This window comes from Diadema antillarum, unplaced genomic scaffold, assembly GCF_040938485.1.
Source record: "Diadema antillarum isolate AM-2024a unplaced genomic scaffold, OU_Dant_1.0 seq00000706_RagTag, whole genome shotgun sequence".
NCBI lineage: Eukaryota > Metazoa > Echinodermata > Echinoidea > Diadematoida > Diadematidae > Diadema > Diadema antillarum.
The window spans coordinates 104,406-128,231 of NW_027271611.1; the positions used below are offsets into that span (position 1 = coordinate 104,406).

The 23,826-nt window shown below is 36.1% G+C and overlaps 1 protein-coding gene across 1 annotated transcript in view; it reads left to right on the top strand.

Annotated features, from left to right (window-relative positions):
* The first annotated feature begins 15,389 nt into the window (after positions 1–15,389).
* Positions 15,390–23,826, top strand: part of LOC139737810 (lipopolysaccharide-induced tumor necrosis factor-alpha factor homolog) — a 33,373-nt gene continuing 24,936 nt past the window's right edge. The window contains exons 1-3 of the mRNA XM_071648486.1: positions 15,390–15,495; positions 18,308–18,395; positions 19,751–19,902. Of these exons, the coding sequence (XP_071504587.1) occupies positions 18,335–18,395; positions 19,751–19,902 (213 nt within the window). The 5' untranslated portion in view covers positions 15,390–15,495; positions 18,308–18,334. The remainder of the gene's footprint in view (positions 15,496–18,307; positions 18,396–19,750; positions 19,903–23,826) is intronic.

The following is a 23,826-nucleotide window of genomic DNA, read 5'->3' on the forward strand; positions in this document are numbered from 1 at the left end:
GTATGGTACATGTACACTCTTCAGTGCAAGTTAATCCACTTCAGTCTCTGATAAAACAGTGATTCATATATCCAAGGTAGCCGTCATGTTACTGTTAGACTGAGATCTAGCTAATTTAGACCAGAATTAGATGTATTTGTATCCGAGATCTGAGAAATATGTATTTGTTAATCGAGAATAGGACATCCAATATTATCATTATTATCCTATACAGAGGATTTTAGCAAAGAATATTTTCGCTTACCCTTTCTGTCTCCGAGTGCTGTATGGTCTCCTACTGTACTTGATCCTGACATGGGATATGCTACACTCTTCAGTGCAAGTTAATCTACTTCATTCCCTGATAAAACAGTGATCTATGTATCCATCATGGTAGCCGTCATGTTACTGTTAGGCCGAGATCTAGCTAATTTAGACCAGAATTAGATGTTCTTGTATCCGAGATGTGAGACACATTTCACGTCACATCTACCGTAGATCGTGAAAGCACTGTAGTCCTATGGCCTACTGTACTTAGTAACACATAACGTATTAAACATGCATGTAAATGCAAGCCGCGGCGGCCGGCTTCATGTATTTGTATATCGCGCGGGGACTATCTAGCAGTGCAGTAACGCTGAGCTGATCAATCGTCGCCTGCACAAAAAATGCAACTTGTTTTGATCAAACCTAAATTTAATTTCCTGGTATGAAAGTGATATTTTGAAAAATTGTATGCAAAACAATTTCAACTAATTGATATTTAAAATTTGTTAGTGTAAGCACAGAATTTTAGAAGAAACGATATTCTAGTTAATTCGTGATTGACCAATCACAGACGTTTTAGCTTCATATTTCAGGTCATCTCGTGTATATTTCAGCCAATCGTGGTGCAGTTTATAAAAACTTTGGTTAGTAACCCTCTTGCCGTCCAATATTTTAGATATTATCCTCAGTTTATTCGTTATGCTATGTATATTGGATTTAAATATATTTATGATTATTATCCATACAGAGGATTTTTAGTGCCCAAATACAAGTGTTATTTTTTCGACGCACCTCATAACCTCCGACCCACTTAGAAAGTTTGTTGAATTCCACCAATATTTTTTGCCGAGGCGACCAATATTTAAAATATTGGACGGTAAGAGGGGGATTCCCCAAAGTTTTTATAAACTGCACCGTGATTGGTTGAGATATATACGAGATGACCTGAAATATGGAGTAAAAACGTCTGTGATTGGTCAATCACGAATTAACTAAAATATCGTTTCTTCTAAAATTCTGTGTTTATACAAACAAATTTCATATATCAATTAGTTGAAATTGTTTTTCATACAATTTTTCAAAATATCACTTTCGTAACAAGAAATTAAATTTAGGTTTGATGAAAACAAGTTGCATTTTTTTTTTTTTGTGCATGGCAGGCGACGATTGATCAACTCTGCTCAGCGCTACTGCTAGATAGCCCGCGCGCGATATACAACGAATACATGTACGACTGTTAGTAGCCGGCCGCCGCTTGCATTTGCATGCGTGATATATGCATATTACAGTTACTGTACATGTACGTTATGTAAGTACAGTAGGACTACAGTACTAGTTGTGGTAATAGCCTAATTCGATCTTTCACGATCTACGGTAGATGTGACGTGAATTGTTTCTCTGATCTCGGATACAAATACATCTAATTCTGGTCTAAATTAGCTAGATCTCAGTCTAACAGTAACATGACGGCTACCTTGGATATATGAATCACTGTTTTATCAGAGACTGAAGTGGATTAACTTGCACTGAAGAGTGTACATGTACCATACTCCATGTCAGGATCAAATTCAGTAGGAGACCATACAGCACTCGGAGACAAAAGAAAGGGTAGGCCTAAGTGGAAACATTCTTTGCTAAAATCCTCTGTAGGATAACAATGATGATATTGAATGTCCTATTTTCGGTTAATACAAGGAAATATTGAACTCGCTAAGCAAAATATTGGACTCGTCTTCGACTCGTCCAATATTTGTGCAAAGCTCGTCCAATATTTCCTTGTATTAATCTCAAGGCCATCCAATATGATATAAATATTATTCAGGGCCCTACATGGAAGACCACTACTGACTGGTTAGTGGACTATACCCCGACAAAAGATAAGAAATAGATAGATAGCAAAAATGAACTAAAATTGCCGTCAAGGCAGTCGAGGGAAGCGTCCTCTAGTGGGATACACCCTTTGAAAAGGAAATCAAGTCCAAATATAATTTAGTTTGATAAAAAAGTAGAACTTTTCGAGTTCAACGGTAAAAATTTGTCTGAAATGTTTGACTGAAACTTTGAATGAAATTTTAAAGTTTTGATAATTTCTCCAAAACAGATCTTGTTCAGTAAGAATATGCAAATGACTGAGCTAACCATGAAAATTTATACCCTCACAATTTTCCTTAGATTGTGTACAAAAAAAAGACCAAAAAAAACCACGAAAATTCAATGTTTCTGTCATTGAAGTCTGAAACATGACGTTATTCCTGGTTGAATAACTTCAGAATAATGATCACTTAGATGATATGACATGTATGAGGATTTGAGCCTCGGGCATAATACTACAGCGCTTGAATGAAAAACTAGAAATTTCTACATTATATACAAACTATAATGACTGGCTAACTTTGCCAGTTGTATTTTCATATTGACTGTTCGAGAACTGTTCCCCCCCCCAAAAAAAAAATAAATAAATAAAAAAAAATATATATATATGTATATGATATATATATTGTTATAAAGATATAGCGAAACTTAGAAATGTCATGACTTCTTTATTTTTCATTCCATTTCGATCAAATTTATACCGTTGAACTCGCAATATTTTACTCTTTCTTATCAGACTAACTTATATTGTATTTTTGACTGGATGTCCCCTTTAAGGAGGGAAATGTCTGTCAGTTGCCTTTGCTATAATAGGCGTTTTCACATCAGCCCGATGTTTCGAAAAAGCGCGCTATTTTCTGACTTGGGAAATTAAAAAATATCTCGAGCTTGGATTTTTATCGGGCTGATGTGAAAACGCCTAGTGTGGTAAGCCCCCGTTCCACTATGCCGTTCTCGCTACGATTTGACAATTTTCTCAGGTCGGGAAGGATCGGGTAAAACCTGAGCCGATCTGGACACAGTACGATGTTAGAACGCTCTAAGTACGCTGCAGTTACGACTACCAAGTGCTTGCTACGCTCTTACTACGATGATCGGGAATTAGACATTGCGATCTCTGCCGCTGCCGGTACGCTTTAGAACGATGTAGCTACGCTGTTAGTGCGATGTTGCCGATGTTATCCGATCAATGCACGCTGTATCTACGCTCTGAACGATCTATACGATCTTATCACGCTGTTACCCCGTTCAGAGAGCTTAAAAGTGCCCGATGTGCCCCGATGTTCCCCAATTCGACTGTGGGTCAGCAGTCAGTCAACTTATTAGCATGCAGAACCGAAGAAATATACTGTGGACCTCGAAGATTCATTCTTCTTTTTTTACTTTTGATTTTCAAAGTTGTTGTTGCTTCGTTATTCTCACTACTCTTTCTTCATCAGCGAACCCGTGCTTCTGTGGCTCCAGTGCCCTGGTTATGACCCACCAGTTCCCTCTCCTCTCCCCTCCTCCCCCCCCCCCCCCCCTTGTCCACCTCGGACTTACTACCTTCTTCACTACTATATCTTTCTATCCTCTCATCAATTTTTTCCTTACAAGAGAGCCGCCATGTGTTTGTTAATGTGCGTCCGTATGTGTGCATGTATGTGTGTATTACTCTGTCTGTCTTTTTTTTTTTGCTACCGCTTAGGGAAATTTGTTGTTGTTTTTTGCAATTATATATTTTTCTCTATGAGGGGACTGCATTCTAATACTACAAGCTCTGCTTTTTAGCAGTCCCCTCCATTTCCTGTATCTCTTTTACAATGTTATTCTGTTCATCGCATTGTGGTACTGGTTTCATGACGTCTGTGTATATGAGCGTTTCTTTGTATTTTTTTAAAATTTGTTTGTTGGAAGTGAAATAAATCAACTTGAACTTGAACTTTAAGAGCCTCCTCAACTCACGGTTCTTTTGCAGCAATGCATTGTATAAACAAAGACGTGCTGATTTTTCAAAGGATTTTTCTTGATGTCCTTGCTTTTATAGGCCGTCTTCCTCCAGTTGTAGATGATTTCATATTCTTCAAAATTCTGCTATGTCCTCTTCCTCCTCTTCTTTTTCTTCATCTCTTCTTCTTCTTCGAAAATTACAGCTAAAATTACTTCCCGTTCTTGTGCCGATGTTACTACGCTCAGAAAGACCTTGTTACGCTCATCCCGCTGCGTTTACGCCGTCATTACGCTCTCCCCGCTGCGTTTACGCTGTCACTACGCTCTCCCCGCTTGCCGTATACGATTAAAAATATGTCAATTTTGATCGGGGAGATCGGGAAGAAATTTTGAACCGGTTCAAAATTTCTTCCCGATCTGAAAAGCTGCCCGCTCTAACCCCGACCTCCACACGCTGCTGCTACGATGCTTCCGATCCCCGTACGCTTTTGCCGCTCTCTCCCGATCTGCTAGATCGGGACAGATCGGGGTCCAAATCGTGATAGTGGAACGGGGGCTTTAACCATGGTGTTGTTTTGCATATCAATGCGCAGTTCTTCGTTGATGCTCGTCATTCCGAAGGGTCGTTATGATGAATGAAAACTCATACACATATACACATCCATATGCACACAAGTCGTACACCTGGAGTTTGCTAATCCAAAAAGTAGAATATGGATTTTTTTTATTCGGATTTTTTTTATTCGGATTTTTTTTTGTGTGTGCATAAAATGTAAATAGTATTCGTAGTAGTAGTAGTAGTTTATCGTTACTACTGGTTGTTATTCAAAAGGCCACATTTTATTGACAGCATTTTAATTTGTTGATTTGTGCGGGGTCTTTTGTCGTCGTCGTCGTCGTTGTTGTTGTTGTTTTCCTCGCTGTTGGTACATCTATGTGTAATAGTCTGGCTGCCAAAGTTAGATTGTGGGGTTTAATCCTGTTTTATCATCTGTCTTTTTTTTTCTTTTGATGATTTTACAATATTTCGAGGGTGCTGAATCCGAATCTGGATGATGCAACTCTCGCATTCTTGAGGGTTTTTAAATATTTGAGGTACCCGTGGGCGCTGATATCTGGCATTCGTACATATTCCTTTATAAATGTTGAGAACTAAGGTGGGATGATGGTTCGAACGTAGTTTTGAGGGTGTTGAATCCAAATCAGGATGATGCAGCGTTTGCACCCTTAAAGGTTTTGAGATATTCAAGATGGACGTCAATTATGGGTGGCAAAATTGCCACCTTAATCTGAAATTCCTTTGTATGCACTTCCTCATAAATGATAAAATAATTTAAAAAAATTATTATTTTCTTAATTCTATTGCCATGGTCTTGAATCCGAATCTGGATGATTCAACTTTTTCATCCTTGAGGACTTTGAGATATTTAAATTGAAATATCTTAAATTTCCCATAACATACTTGTAAACACACACACACACACACACACACACTGTGTGCTCTAGAGTGATGAATGACATTGGACCCAGGGTGAAAAGAATTAATTTGCATTTTTACATTTTAGCTGAGCAAATTTGCAAACTAGCCAAAATGTATTAAAAAACAATCTCCCTGGGGGTCGCCATGAGTGAACGTGCAGCACAGGCCCTCGCGCGATTGTAGACACACCCATCAAACGAAAAACCTCTTCTCTGCAAACCCTTGAAAAGTGTAAATGCAGTAGACAGAGTCATTTTTTGAAATGAATGCTCCGTTATACATTAGTTACTCCAAATCGCAAATCTCTAAACGCAGGAATGAGTAAACACTATCATAGGCCTACATACATGAAAGAATTTGCTCTCCTCTTTGTATCCCAGCTATTAACTGGACGTTTTCTGAACGTTCTTTAAACGTTCCAAGTCCGTTATTTGAACGTTTTGTCAAAACGTTTATACAGAACGTCTTTTTTGTGGAATTTTTTTGACGTATTTAAACCGTTTCAAATGGATGTTTAAAAAAGGGGTTCATATAAAGTTAAGATTGTGAATAACTGAACAATAACGTAAGTACAATTCTTAACAAAATTGAAAGTTTGAACACAGCATATACTTTGAATTTCAGTGTCTTTTATCGGTTTATCTATTTTTACTAGTTCTCAAATTTTAGAGTTCTGATGTCATTATTCATGAATATGGATGAATATTCACGATAAAGAAACCAATGACACAGACGTATAGCCGACCAAATAAATCTTTTAAAGGTTTTTTAAAGACGAAATAAAAAGACCTAATAAAAAACATTTTGTGGACGTTTATAAATGACGAAGACGAAGCAGACACAATAAAAACGTTTTGTGACGTTCATTGACGTTTTTAAAACGTTTTCCGAAAAAACAACAACATGCTGAGTTCAAAGTTTGACGTTATAATAATGTTCATTTTAAGAACGTCTATTTTGGACGAAGACGTACAGAACCTCTAAAAAAAGATGCTGAGGGAACGTTCTGAAAACGTTATGCATTTGCAGTGATGTTGTCGTGTCCTTTTTGTATATTATGATGTATAATAAAATATTATGAAAGAATTCATAGTACGTGTGTACTTACTATAGTGTTTGTCTTTTCCGGGTACACATCGCTCTATTTGCAGCATCTGTAGGTTGTAACACTGTTGGCATTGTCTGAACTGTGTTCCTTTGTATTTTGAAGTTGTTACCTTGTATAATTATAATGTTGTTGTTACCTTCTGTACATGAATTGATTGTGGATTATAAAATGTACACAGCACGAGTTAAGTGATAAACGTTTTACAAGATTTGCTTTCCAATGGACTACTTTTTCCCCCAATGTTCATTTTTGTCAAATCTGCTATTCTGTATCATTTTAAGGAAATTGCATGATTATACTTTATTTTGTACTTCACGATTATATAATATGCATTCTTATAAAATCATAAAACGATGTATAATGTATAATGCATTTTCAATTTTGGTTACAGATGGATCGCAATAAATGCCAAACTAAACTGAACTGAACTGAAGTGAATGATGACTTGTACAAATCCCGCTGATGTCGCATTGAAGGAACCTCCTTTATGAGAAAAAAAAACAACAACGAAAAACTTACAACTAGTACCATGACTAGTAAACGCACACATGATATTGAAACATCCCATTAAAAACTCAAAGACTGTCGAATGCTAATACGTCACGATTACGACGATATCTTCATTTCTAACAGACAAACAAAAAAACATCAACAAACACGCATCCGGTTGGATGATGAAAATGTATCATCGCCCATTATGTACTGAGTTTGTTTGTATTGCAAAAAAAAAAAAGAAACTTTAATTTGGCAGCATTAGAAACACAGGTACCTCTATATATCAAATATCAGGCGTATAATTTGATTCTGTAGTCAATGAGAGTATAGGATGTCTGTTTTCATTCTTCGAGATATCCCCATTCCACAGCATTTCTTTTTCTTTTTTGCATTGGTCACCAGCAAAGTTATTTGCTTTTGCATGCATGGCCACCAACCGAAGTGTATCGGATTGCAATCTGATGAATCCAACTTGTGTTCGTCGACTATCAGGTCAGTGTCAGACATGTCATGCGATGATCCGATGAGGCAATATCGTCCGATGAGGATCACAACAATATTCAAATCATCATTATCTTTAATCATACAATTTTTCATCATGATTATGATAAAAAGCACCATTTACATGCTATAACACCAATCAATATCATATTCCCCGGAGAAATAATTCATTATTACAAAAATGTTGGGTTTATTACAATAAAAAAAAAATATATAAAAATTACAATCAGACTATTGTAAGACCAGTTTGCTTGAAACTAAAACAGGGATTCTGGCAGATAAAAAAAAAAATCTAAATTATGAGACCAATCAGAAATAACTTTAGACATATAATTCTCTAAATTTATTGATATGATTATATCCATGTCCCTCGTACTTCAAACCAGACGTCAGTGGTATAATTTTGTTGCATTTATATATAAGTTTCTTCTTTTGGGTGTTCATTTCATTTGTTTGTTTTTTCATCCATTACATTTAACAACAACAAAAATACATTTAAATCTGCGATATTGTGTGTGTGTGTGTGTGTGTGTGTGTGTGTGTTTTGGGTTTTGAACCGGGCGGTCATTATCATTATAACTGGGGCCCGTTGCATAATAGTCACAATCATGGTAACTTTGCCATCCAATGGTAACTTCCATGTAATTCTTGATTTGATTGGCTGTTGAGTATTGTTGCCATGGTAGTTACCATTGGATTGCAAAGTTACCATAATAGTAACTTTTATGCAACGGGCCCCAGATGACACGCAATGTCACTTGGAAATTACAATAGAGAGGGGAGGCAGTATTAGTACACGGTACAATGATTCTGGAGCAAGGAGAAAAGCACACATCGCTGAGGGGGCAATTAAATTTAGATTTTAGATTTTGGAGTACAGGTGTATAAGACATGGGGGGAGGAGTTGATGTGTAATATGTCTAAGGTTTTTCAAAGTATTGTTTCTCTGCTCAGGGACCACAATAAATTCCAAAAATCTATACATGGAGCTGTTGATTTATGTACTACAGGATGCGAAATTATGAAAATCGTCGGGAATGCCCCTTTAAACAAATTACACTTAACAAGGATGATGACAAAGGAGGCTCGCATATTTCAGAAATTAATGTAGCAGTGTAATTCCATTACAATACTGCTTGCTTGCAAGTTCACGTGTATATAATCTATGCATGCCTTCTTTTGTTCTGCTCCCTTGAGCATCAATTCGCATGCATTCTCAGATGGTGACCCTGCCATGTCATCATCCTTGTTCATTGCAATTTGTTATAAATTTTGAAGATATTCTTATTCTCCATCCAAATTGTCATAAATTCTGAAACTCTGTCCTCAGTAATAAAAAAAAAAAACCTATTTATAGTTGTTCAAATGTAAAATCTGAAAATCATCCGGAGGTCTTCTTTAAGTGGTCCGCCTTACATCCAGCTGGACCCCATGGGAGACCAGCTGAGCAATCGTATTATACTGCTGAGTACACTGTAAAAACATCGGTGTTAGATTTAACACCACCGGTGTTAAATCTAACACCGATCAAACTTCAATAAAGGACCACACCCACAGGTGTTAAAAATGCACTGTGATGGTGTTGAAAAGTGTTCACCTGACACTTCGTGGTGTTAATTTGACACTGTACCTGGTGTTATTTTGACACTGTACTGGTGTTAATTCAAAAATGACACCACATGGTGTTGATTTGATATTTGTTGGTGTTAATATCAATGGTTTAACACCCGTCCAGCTTCAATAAGAGACCACACCAGCTGGTGTTACTTTGGTGTAAATTTATTTTCACATTTTTTCAAAAATCTAGTATCTTAATGTAAAATTCTTGATCGTCTTGTTTAAATTAAAAATCAACAAGAAGTGCAGTTACTAAGAAAATCTTCAAAAAAACAGTTAAAAAATTGGAAATGACACCCGTAGGTGTTAATTTAACACCATAAATGAGCACCGAAAATTTAACACCAGCTCGGTGTTCACTATCTAACACCGGACTTTTTGCAGTGTATGAACAATCCAGCCATCGTTCTTCTCAGATGGAATTAAATGCCGCAAACAGAGGCCATTATTGAGAATATCCTACACTATTAATAGTGCGAAGGCAATCTTTACTTAAAAAATTAACCCCCAAAACAACAACATAGAAACAAAGACACAATAAATCAGGCACCAAACATTATACATACACGACATTAAAGGCAAAAGTATTCGCGTAGTACACGTTAAGTTACCATTAAAAGAAGAAAAAAAAAACACAATCCAACCACTAAAGGATGATAACGCTGTTAGGGAGAAAGAATTGATCACTCAAGTTCTATATCTGGTCATGGTTTACTTGCAAAGGCTCAATCACCACAAACATAAGGATTCGGAAAACTACCAATATGATACGATTACCGTTGCCTTGGACTGTGTACAATGATCCTCCTTATACCCATACAGGCAGTGACGCAGATTGGGTCACGAGACATGATGTGATCGAACTGAGTTTTAGTTGAGTTCAGTTTATCTTATATGACAATAACTTATTTCAGCCATCCCTAGGCGCTTAGCGAATTAAAAATCACAAGAAAGAGTACATCTTATTGAAGTCAATATAACAATTATGCAAAACTGATATTTTAGACGCACAACCAATTGGAAAACAACAGAAATGTATATGTACGATAAAAAGATGATGAAAACAAAATTGGACCATGCGACAGAGACGCTAATACAAAACTCCTATAAAATATGATAAATTCGATGTTTTTAATATTGACACCATGCACCTCCCAAATAAACTTGATAATAGCTCTTTGGTAAGTATCATTGCTCTCAATCCTTCTTTTAAATCAGAACTGCACATTTTGCGATTTTCAACGATATAATTCTGTTAACCTGCTCCGATTAAGCACTCTTCGTCATCATTATTTTTTTGATATCTTTAACTTATAGGTTCGGAATTGTATTTTAATGTTTTGATTGTACGTTCTTCCTTACGTCTCTGGAAATAATGGATATTTGTCATAAACTTGAAAAGTAAAGAAGCGATGAAATATTATGAAATTGTACAGTTATGAGCAATCTATAATATCTTGAATTCTATATTCCATTCTATTCCAGTCCATACATCATTTAAACGAAACAAACGTTTGTACAGTGGCTGCATTAATTAGATAATATAGTGTAAGGACCAAGATGAATAGACACAAACATATCTATACGATATTCATTCATTTCGTTTTATTTCATTTCAAACTAAAAGTACAACATGACATTTGCATACAATGCAGCTCTTGTTTTCTTTACAACAACAACAAAAACATAGTTTTATAGGGAATGCATGTTATGCAAACTTTATAAACTAAATTGTATCAAGGAAGAGTTGTCGGAAATGGAGGGAACTGCATGCTGAAAAGGCTTTAGTTTGTAGCATGCAGTTCTCTACAGGATATTAAAGAGCAAATAAAAAAGGACATTACAGATCAAAAAAAAAGTCTTAAGAAGGGGTGTCATCAGGGGAAAATGCAATAAGCTTCATGAAATCAATGTCCACCAATCACACTTTGATCTTGTCATAAGAATTGCTGAAGAAAAAGTGTATGTATATAGGACTTTGCATACATTTTGCACGTGATGACAATGTTGCTTCTATATTGCAACGGCTTGTCCGATTCTCGCACACACATCTTAGATGATCATTTAATGTTCTTGCAGACTGCTTTGATCCAGGGAGAGCGCTAACGTATTATAGTGTATCAGTGGATCTAGCGATGACTGTATGAAAAGCTTTATTGAATCATAATAAATAGCGCGTGAGAATGACGTGCTGTGAGAAGCAAGTCAAAATCTGCTTATGAACAGAGAGTTGAAAACTTTCTGAGCTATATAGCGGCTAATAAAGCAGTGGTGTTGAACCCATCAATGACCCAAACTTACTCGCGAAGCCGTCTAAATGCACAATTTGTTAAAATTCATGATTAATGTCATGATAAAGCCAGAGTTTGAATTTGAAGTCTAAACGATTGCTTGTAGTTTAGATGACTGTCAATACCATGTCGCATGATGGCGTACTTCGAGTTCAACATGTCACCTTCGTGAGTACACTGTGTCTTACTATAGAGATGAGCTCACAGAACTGGCCTTCGTGAGGATTTCACTTTGTCAGACTGAAAATGCTCTGTCGTTGTTGCTCAGTGATATACCAGTTGTTGTTGTGGGTTTTTTTTTTTCGGGGGGGGGGGGGGGTGCATGTGTTGGGAACAGGGATAGTGCTTCTTCTTCGGACATGGAGAAATCCCCTACCCCCATATTGCAAGAATTTCGGAAAATAATCCTTGGAATTGCGACGGTTATTCATATCGATTTCTGTTTCTTTTTAATTATTCTTTGAAAGCACCAAAATGTAGTGTGTGTGTGTGTGTGTGTGTGTGTGGAGGAGGTGGAATGAAGGTCTACTTAATCAAATTACACAAACAAACATACAAACAAAAGCAATGGTGTCTAAACCATGAAACTTGAAACAGAAAGAAACAAACGAAACAGTAATCCAAAATGGACATCCAACTCAGTTTATGGTTGCTGCATAAAGTACGTCTCTAAAAAAGAATGATGACTACAAGGTAAATGAGAAATTCCTGAATTCATAAAATGATAATAATAATATTGATATGATCATTTCTACTTTCATGGTTTTATGATTTTGACCGAAAAAGGTATCATAACTAACGATGATTATAAACAAAGAACAACTATTTTTTTTTTGCAGTTTGTGTCTCCATATTCCCGAAAGGCCTAAATTGTTTAATAGCATTAGGCCTCCTATGATAATAATAATCATGATGATAATGATGATAATAATAATGATAATATTGATAATAATGATAATAATAATAATAATAATAATATTATTATTATTATTATTATCATTATTATTATTATCAGTATCATTATTATTACTATTATTATTGTTATTGTTATTATTATTATCATTATTATTATTATTATTATCATTATTATTATCATCATCATCATTATATCATTGTTATTTTTGGTCAAAGTGCCGGTTTGCGCGTGAGGAAAGTTACGAGTGGGAATCGAACCCACGTTCATGTTAAAACTAAGCATACATCCAAAGTATCCCAATGCGTAAAAATAGCACTGAAAATAGCACTGAAGTTATATTAATGCTAGCCCGACCAGACCATGTGCGAAGCTATTTAGGCCTATACAGCGACTGGGCTGTGCATAGTTATATAAATGCGACAACCTTGCAAGGTTTTACCAGGAAAGTTGAATGTCTTCTTCCTCTTCCCTGCTTTGCTGAGTAGTACATTGTGGGACGTCAATGTCAGTTTAAAACCAAATATACCCTTTATAGTGTATTATGAAAACTCAGTCAACATGATAATGCCTTTACAACGCGCTTGAACTCCACACTCGATACGATGATGATGGTGGATGAGGATGATGATGATGATGATGATGATGATAATGATGATAGTAATAATGATAATAACGGAGTCCGTTTACTCAATATAACTTGAGAAATGCTGGTAAAAGAGCCCAATTCTATAGATGAAAAGAAGTGTCCAAAAAATGTCGGGTTGCGCGTGAGGAAAGTTACGAGTGGGAATCGAACCCACGTTCACATAAGTGAGCTTAGGCCACAACTAAGCATACATCCATTGTATATCCGAAGTATCCACACTGCGTAGCCGACGGCAAGTGCTTACACTGTAAGCTATATCAATGTAACAAACCGCCAAGGTTTTATCAGGAAAGTGAAAATCTCTTCCTCTGCCCTGGTTTGCCTGTAGAAGTACATTATGGGACGTCAATATTAGGGCCTACCCTTTATTACGGAAAATCAGTCAATATTGATTATGATAATGCCTTTATATAACGCGCTTCCTTTTTCGATACTCGGATGATGACGCCAAGGGGATGATGATATTAAAATGATAATGATGATGATGATAATAATAATAATAATAATAATGATAATAATGAGATAGATACTAATTATAATGATGATAATAATGATAATAATAATGATAATAATAATAATAATAATAATAATAATAATTCTTATTATTATCATTGTTATTAATATCATTATTGTTATTACTATTATAACAATAATTTTGGCAGTGGTAATTAGGCTCCTATATTCATTTTTAATTTTCTTCTTAAATCATTATCATCATCATCATCATTATCATTTTCATCATTATGAGATTGTATCATTATAGAATCTAGTATTCATATCACATCATAATATCATTACACGTTGCTGTGGATATTTTTTTTTTACTGCTATTACAAATCTGTATCATCATTCGATTATATTTGGGATATGAATCTCATGTGAAAAGTTGCTAATCAGTAGAACTATCTTTCCCAGGCCAACACGAAAACTCAGCTTAGCAACTGAGTCCATTTACCAAACTGGAGAAATGCTGGTAAAAGAGCCCGCCGAGCTAAAACACAAAGAAGTGTCAAAATGTCGGGTGGCGCGTGAGGAAAGTTACGAGTGGGAATCGAACCCACGTTCACATAAGTGAGCTTAGACCCAAACTAAGCATACATCCATTGTATATCCGAAGTATCCACACTGCGTAGCCGACGGAAAGTACTTCCATTTAGATTATTTCAATGTAACAGCCACAAAGGTTTTACCATCTGCAGAAAATCTTATGTCTCTTCCTCTTCCCTGGTTTGCCCAGGATAGTACATAATTGTATTCGTCAATACTCATCAAAACCAATACCCTTTATTACGAAAACTCGATCAACAGGATTCATCTCTGGTTACATATTTACATACATTTCAGGTATAGTCAATCATGCAAAACGAGAGACATAGGACTATTGCAGAAAATATAGGAAGCTAATACTAGTACTAGTATTATTCATCTTGAATAACTTTTGCCTTCATATCAATCGAACACAAGACTGTCAGGAGTGTCAGTCATGTGTCACAATCTATGTCCATATTTTTCCATTACTGTGTTCTTAATATACTACATGTACTGGTAATTTTACACGGTACAAAGTACAAACGAAGAGTGACGTACGTCAACAATGACCCAAATTTCCTAGTTGCGTCAATACTCACTGCAGGCCTAACCGATGTTGATACAAAATGAGTGAAAGAAGGTGTGGCATGGATAAAGTTATTTATAATTCTGACGTAACGGCAATCCTTTGCCGTACACCAAGTCATAGTCACTAATAGTTTACTAGAGAGTGTGTTTCATATAGAGTATAAAACATATTAAATTACCCTAATTGATATTCTTGTAGTCATCATATATGTATCTTAATCAGAATATAGTAATATCTTTTGATAGAAATCGATACTTTTTTTTATATTAATAGAGTTACAAAAATTAAGGCCTTGACCAAAGACCAATTTATAGCTTTATTTCCAGACGTTACGTATTTGCGTTTCCAAATCAAACTGATGGATTACTAGTAGTAAAACGATTTGTCTATCATACATATCTTAAGTTCCCATTAAATGTAAGTGGGATCACTCATAAAATAATTTTTTTTTAAATTTTATTTTCTATTATGAATTCTAATAAAACATAGGTAAATAATTCATACACTTGAGCTAAGCAGAGACCACATTCGACAGATGCATGCTACACGTACTTTGTCAGTCACGCACTAGCAGAGAGAGACAGATACGTAGAAAAGATAAATAACAGATGGTCATTACGGGATTTGACTGTAACGCAAGAACGTCAGAGCAGCGATACACTAGCACTACCCCTTGACTTCTAGCGTGCTTCGACACTTATTCGTGTGGGCCTATTAAAATCGTGAATAAGAATTGCGACAGAGCCAACGGTTCCTGACCATCAAGCTAATAAACGGTATGTCTGCTGCTCGACTCTTCATTATATAAAAGTTATCAATTTTTCTACGCATTTATAGACTGAAAAACCTATCGCTATCTGATCTTTCCACCTCCCAGGTCTGAGTGAGCTGTGCTGTGTTCACTGTGTTACACACACTGCACAGGCACTGTTGTGCTTTGGTATCGGTAGGTAGTAGGCCCCTATTATACCTGGGGCCCGCGTATTTTGATGTATAGGTGAGGGCTTGAAAAAAAAAAAAAAAGTAAAACATAGTTCTGGTTGGAATGCAGAATTGTCAAATTTCGCTCCAAAATATACATGAATGCCTAAGAAAGGAGTGGAATAACGCTATAATAACAAGGTATTCGTTGGGGTAACGATGAAAATGTGAAATATTAACCAAAAAGGTTTGCCGGAGTCGCGATCTCATCACTAAAACTAAAAGTAAATTTTAAAGTACTAAAAAGATGCGTCAGAACGGGGTCAGCACCAGGCTACTACTACTAGTAATGTAACCGCTAGTATGAAACTCAGACTCCGGGACAACTTGGCCTCACTTTGTTATGAATATACAGATGATTGGGGGGGGGGGGGGGGGGGGGGAGTAGTATAGTTTAGACGTTGTCCCTCTGGATTGTACAGTGTTGTACTGTGTGGTATGGGAGCCTTTGCCTTCTGGCTAGTCGCATGTTATGGGCCGGAGTTGATACAAGATTACAATGCGTGCATCAAAAATCTCTGTGGCGCGCATACAAAATGAATGTGCGCCTATGAATAAGATATGGCGATCACGAACTGTGTGTAAATTGTCTGAAATAGGGCGGAGTTGTCCCTGAGACCGAGTTAACCTGGATCCTTCTGGAATGAAAGTCGGTAGGCCCTATACAGACTTTTATTTTTGATCGAAAAAATATTCCAAAATGACTCATCATCCCGGCAAATCGCGTCAACCAGGAACAATTGTAAGTTTCTAGGTAAATTTCTAGATTCTTTTGGTAGTTATTGCCAGCAAATATGAAATGGTGCAAGATGGGTTCTCAAACCCTTACCAGAACTATGTTTTCACTTTAATTAACAAAAATCGGACAATCGATGCAAAAGTTATGAGTTTTTAAAGTTTGGTGTTGGAATCGCTGGATGAAGAGACTATTAAAATAGGCTACAGGTTATGATGTCATGTGTGGACAACAAAATAAAGAAAATATAAAGGGAATTTCACAAAAATTCACTTTTCTAGCATCATGTTGTGAAAGAGCACTTGACGAATCGCTTTCAGAAAGCAGGGGGAGTAATAGCTACTCTTAAAGGGACTGTACAGTACTGGTTGAGACCTAAGTTCAGGTTTCTAACATTTTTAGGTGAGATAATAAGAAATCTCATACGAAATATGAAAGAGCATGCAATTCTATGAGGAATTCAACGTTTATTTGATAAAAATTGGTTTTGAAATGGCTAAGATATCCAAAAAGAGCGATTCTAATAAAGTGTGGGACCCACACTGGAACGATCGCTTTGTTTTACTTTGTTTTTGGATGTTTCAGCAATTCCAAACCCGATTTTCATCAAATAAACTTTGAAATGCTCTTAAAAATGGTATGCTCTGTGCTATATCATAAGTGTTTTCTGGTATCTTGCAAAACTTTAAAAGCCCAAATTCTCATCTCAACCAAAACTGTACTATCCCTTTAACAAATGTCAGTGTCAAGTTGATGGAATATGTAATTTTCATGAAAAGTGGATTTTTGTGGAATTCTTATATTTTCTTAATATTGTTGTCCACACACGACATCATAACCTGTAGTAGTCTCCTCATCCAGCGGTTCCAACACCAAAATTTTAAAAATTCATAACTTTTGCATCGATTGTCTGATTTTTCTCAAACTTTCACTGATGTGTTCTACTAATGTTGCTGCTTTTACTCAATCCACATTTCTGTTTGTGATTTGGTTTCCTTTAATTGCACAGTGCAATGAAAAGATTGCTATGGCATTATGGCCTATAGTGTTATGCTCAAGGCAAGGTATTGATTATAATATACGGTGCGTACAATGTAGATCTGCTTGTGATGTAGATGTCTTTATGGCAGACTAGTATGAGCAATTTACTGTATAGTGGTGCAACTGTGGCTATAGGTTTAGGATGTAGGCAGTAGTCATCACAGTCCGGCAATCTTGTCATCAGCATGTGACCATAGAGATGGAGTGTGACTGTGAGCAGAAAGTCATGTGACCCCCCAAAACAAGCAACATGTGACCATGAAGATGGAGTGTGAGCAGAAAGTCATGTGACCCCCCCCCCAAAAAAAAAAAAAAACAACAACAACAACAACAACAAACAAACAAGCAACTGACAATTTTTTTTTATTATCATTATTTTTTTTATAGTAGTAGTGGGCACTTTTTTTTCAAAATAAGATGGACATAGCTAAATCATTTATTCATATACATATATATGTTTATATTTATTTATTTATTTATTTATTTATTTATTTATTTATTTATTTCAATTTAAATTTCTGGTGATGCATTAGTTTTCTTTTTTTCACAGTTGTCTAGTAACTTTAACCAAAATGCAATTTCTCTTGTGTGAGAATGGCCCTAAAACTGAAACAGAAGTGGGTTTCTGAAGCTCAAAACCAAAGTAAGAATGAGATTTGCTTGGTTGATCTATTTGCCTATAGATAAAATAGGATGTTCAGTTGTATCTGTTACAACTTTAAGATTAACAGTGATATCTATTGGCAGTAATTAAAGGTATTTGTAGATATTGCATTCTCTGAGCTCTCTCGTGAAGTGTCTGAAATTGTTTTCATGTATCTACTGTCCAGACTGATTGCAAAGAAGTCCTGAGACCCATGATGGACGGCAGTAATCCACAGCAACCACCTCCCCCTTATCCTGGGGATGCTGACAAAGGTTAGTCGATCTTCAGCCACAACCAAGTATAGTAATATGTCCCCCAAAAATTACAATGTTACCCTCCGTAACGATAACTTTAAAAATAGTAAATCAATCCATATACAATTTCAGGGTATGAAACTGTAACTCATTACCCACATCTTACAGAAAACCTTATTCGATTTGCTTCAGTGGTTAAAGAGAAATGAGGAATTTTGTCAGAGCATGTCAGGAATATCTTTCCTCCAAGTTCTGTCTATTGTGTTTACACATTAATATGCAGTTCCAAGAGCATCCAAGTGCTAAACTTGGAAGAATCAGACTCATGACATGCTTTACAACTATCCACATTTCTCTGTGACCACTTAACCAAATTGAATGGGGTTTTCTGCAAAATAGAGCTAAGATGTTATATTTTAAGACCCTGAAGTAGCATTTAGACGGTTTTAATCATATTGGGTGTTATCAATGCCAAAATCCTATTGTAATTTTTGGGGGACATATTTTATAGTATCACCAAGCAGGAAGACAATGTGACCTCTTGCCAGTCGGGTTGAATTTACAGTACATTGTATCTTACAAGTGGTTTGAATGTCTGTGTGCATGTTGACGGCACTAGAGATTGCCTTTGATCAGTCCAATTACCTAAATTGCCATAACATGATTTGGAATGAGTTGTCATAGTAGAAATTTATCCTTTGATATGTTTTTTGGTCATAATGTTTTAATGGAGATAGCAGAATACCAAGTTCCTGTACGATCACATCTGATTATTCACCCCTTGAGAATGGTTTGATTTTGCTACAATACGCATTTCCCATAGACACCTGCCTGAGTATACTCTGGACTCTTCCTCAACGGGTTAAAAGTGTTATACATCAATTTTTGCAGTCTGAAACAGTATAAGTATTTTTTTTTTTATTGTTGCTTGACAAATTTATCACTTTCATGGATATCCACTGTTTCTGCAGATATACCTGTTGGGTGTGACAATAAAAAGAAAAACATCAGCATCAAGTCCAAGATTTCTCAACAAAATTGAGTGTGGGATTTTTTTTTTTCAATAGGATACCAGTGACTTTAATTACAGAAGTGGAGATGATTAAATGTGGATCTCCTGAACTGTGGGCCAGTATTTCTTCTTTAATTGTTTGTAGTTTATTGAATACATACTTTAGACAAGTGTTATCCATTAGTACCTTGGCATCTATTTTCTTGATGTTCAATATGTGTGTATCATGGTGTGCAGAGGCGTTTCCATTTAAGTCTGATAGAGCACATAATTCGCAACCATGCACACTTTCAAGATATGTTATGTATTTTGTTTGTTTGTTTGTTTGTGTTTTTTTTTGTCTTCTGGAAACATTAAACAGCATACCCACCTGGAGGGGTTCCTTACCCTGGCCAGGGTGCACCCTATCCGCCACAGGGCCAGGCCCCAGCCCCCTACCCAGTTGCTCAACCAGCTGGTTACCCCCCTCAGGGTACTGCAGCCTATGCCCAGCAGCCCGCCAGCTATCAGCAGGTGAGTGATATAACTTACAATTGGTATCCAGCTACATGTACTGCATGCAGTTGCAGTGTGGTTCATGTTTACTGAAAAATGTGTATATTCCAGTGTGAATTTATAAGAGAATATAGAGATATTTTTTTTCAAGGTGTCGTGTGATTTAATATAGTCATCTTAAAATTTGACCAGCTTGACAGATAAATGCTTTTATCGTCATCAGAATGGTCCTCATGTGTCTTACACATGGCAGTTCAGAGTTGTACAGAGAACTTACTAGACCTATGCAAAATTGTGGCTTTGGGCAAACTGGTCTTCTACAAAAGGAAGTGTAACATCCTTTTGGTTCATATCCTAAAACGTCACTTCCTTCAGTCCTAATACTTTTCAATTAGATGCATATATGTAGGTTTTTTGTTTGTTAGGTTGTTTATTTTTTTGTTTTTGTTTTTGTTTTATGAAATGGAATGTTGAAGAGATGTTGAGATTGTAGTTTGCAGGGTTTGTGTACTGTCGGTAAGATCTTGTTCTTGCAAACATGAAATGGGAATGGTGGTTTTGAAAAATTTGTGCTTAGGTATTTCACTCAGCACCCACGTGAAGTGTTACTAGAATATCCACTTTTCAGTTTAAATTTCTTGCTTCAATAGTGTGATAGTCCTTCAAGGGATGTCATCATCATTTGAGCACAGTGACTACTTTGGGGTACTTCTTAAAGGTCTTTCGATGATCACATGATTAGGGTATTTGAACCAGCAGACATAACATTCTTCATACTCATCTTTAGTCTTTAAAAAAAAAAAAAATCGTTGATTTATTGCCCTAGCTTATACCTGTTCTTTTTTTTCTTTTCTTTTTTGATAAGGAGAATTGTTCTGTGAAATGTTGTCCTGAATATCTCGCAGAATAATTTGCCCATATGCATGCATCATAACCTTAATGCAACAGTACAATACTAGCCACTATCAGTAGTCCTCTAAGCAGTATGGTAACTTAGAGGAAAAGTTATTAAAGTGATGTCATTTCCATGATTGTATAGATTTGCTAAAAATTTGTATATGTAATATACATTTCTTCTTTTTTTCAGAGAAAAGTCTGTAATCCATCATTTATTTATTTTATTATTATTATTTTTTATTTATTTATTTATTTATTATTATTTTTTTTTTGCATTGAGGCCATTCCATCCAAGTGCAATAGGTCATAATAAGGATTATTGATAATGTATGTTAGACATCTTAGCAATGAAATTATTACATTTTGTTACCTCACTTTAATAAGCGAACAATTTACTAGGGGCCAACCGTATGTGACACGCTGATGAAAGTCAGCGGGATTTTGCAAGTAAAATAGCGGGCGATAACTTGGAGTACCTGGCAAATTTGTATCACAAAATTACTCCTGTGGAAACGACTTTAGATCGCACCAGCTTTGCGAGCAATTTGCCATTGGTTTTGTGCAGGAAATGGATGGCGGAGAAGTGCAATGGCTGCACATATGAAGGGAAGTGAACAAGTTAAGTTTTGTATTTTGTTCCGCTGGACTTTTGCTTGAACTTCAATAATCAATTAGTCTTATTTGTTTTTCACCCTGTAAAATGCAAGTTAAGATGTAATTACATTAATTGCCAGTATTTTCAAGTTGGCTCTAAATGTGTGAATTTGTTGGTAGTGATGATATGGACTGGCTAGTTTTAGGGGATACAACATCGACTGCCCTCGCAGGAACTGTATTGCCTGAGTCAAAAGACGAAGGCAATACAATCTTACTCCAGGCAGCAAATGGTGAATCCTTTGAAGAACAGTCCATATTATATCATTTATCTCATGATGCCAACATGATAACAGTCAGGCAGTGTATCGCAATGATCATTGGCAATATAACGAATAAAAGGAATTAATGTGATTAATGAATTTATGCTCGCATTTTCTGAGAATGTGGACTTCAAATGTTTTTGAAAAATATAATTGTGAAGTAGACATTTTGCTCTCTGTGATTTATATAGCTGATACTTAAAATGTTTCCATCTTCCCTTGCTCCTGCTTGCAGCCACCCCACATTAATTCATGATAGATCCTTTGTAGTTTTAAATGATTTTTATGTATACACTTATTATTATTTTTTATTTATTTATTTTTTTTATACACATTGTATACACTTCAGTTTTTTGCTCTTTTGCAAGTTCCTCCTTTGATTTTGATCTCCCCCCCCCCCCCCATTCATTTTAAGTTGCTAGCAACCATGAAAACACAAATCGTCGCTGGGGCGACAAGACCTCGTATCTACAAAATGTCAAATGTTCAGGAGAGCAAAAAAACATGGCGGCCAAAGCACTGTAGCAAATGGGACAGCCGTTCCTTTAACGTTCCATGGTGGCTTCATTTTTGGGGTAAGACATCTAGGATTTGGACAGGACATCACTTAACCAATTATTTGACCATAAATGCAAAAAAAACTAATTTTCACCAAAATTGCAGATACAAGGTCTTGTCACCCCAGCGACAAAATAGTCTCTGCCCATACTAATGCATTTATCAAAAGACATAGGGTGTACACAATTTGTATGGTGGAAGGGTTGAGAGACTACAATCATAGGTAGCAACAGTTTTGAAACCAGACTAGGCAGCCATTGGGTGGTGTTCTGTATTGTGCAACAACAATGTACAATGTAGGTCTCCTACATCTGTGAATAGTATGCACCGTGCTGGCCTCCAAGCACTTTGTCATTAGGAATCAATGAGCAATCACATTTAAAAAAACAACAACCATAAACCAAAAACCAGTATGATAGGTGTTTTGGATTGGAGTGAAACAGCTTGACTTTGATATGTGAAACAGCTTGACTTTGATATGTGAAACACACTGAATCTATAAAATGTATATTATTAAAGCAGATTTTGTCCACCCCCCCCCCCCCCAAAAAAAAAGTAGCCCATTGGTTATAGTTGTTTTTTTTTTTTGGGGGGGGGGGGAGGATGTAAAGGGGTGTTGAAAAGTTTCATGGTGAATGGTTTATTGTTATAACAAAATCCTCTGGACTGGCAGTTTTCTTTTGTCACAATATCAAAATTTAGTTATAACGAATCAAATGAACAATTAAAAGGAAAAAAATAGAGCGGATAATGTTATACATAGCCTGGATTTTTACTTTCTTGAAACGGGAATTTGTTATAACAGGATTGCAAGTGCTGTTGTTGTCCTGACCTAATTTTCAATGGGGAATTATTTACAGGTATGAGACCAATATAGACAGGATAGAAACTTGTGGATGGTGAAAGCATTGCGTAAAAGGGGAAGGAGACTTGATATCACCTCACATCATTTGCCGGTAGTGGTGTTTGATGTCACGGAAATTATATAACCAAGGCATTAGTTTTATGCCTGAAGGGAGAGGGAATGTCAAAATCCAAGACATCTGATACTAGTTGATTCAATGGAAGTATGTCATTGGGATAACTAATAAACACCTAGTACAGTTCATATTCAAAACATATGATTTTTACATAAATTTCTGGAAGTGATATATAAAATCTTTGCATTCTGGACATCTTACCATATTCTTCACTTGCAGAAAAGAAGGTAGCCGTATGAAAAATCTGTGACCATTTTCAAATGGTCTGATAAAATGTTTACGACTGTTGACATACGAGCAAGAGTAATCATCGTGATGATGAGTCCCAACCATGTGACTGCAGTTCTTCTTTATCTCGGTCACATTTATGCGTATCTCACTTGTTTTTTTCTCTCGTCAAAACCAGATCTAATCAGAGATATGTTTGTGTAAATTCTATCAAACTGAAAATCTATTCTATTAGTGCTCATTTGTTCTAATTTGATGTGCAGCATCATACTGTAGATCTGCAGATATCATCATAGTGTCATTATGTCTTGGATGTGGTCAGGTACAATGTACATGAAATCATTGACATTGATCCCAATATG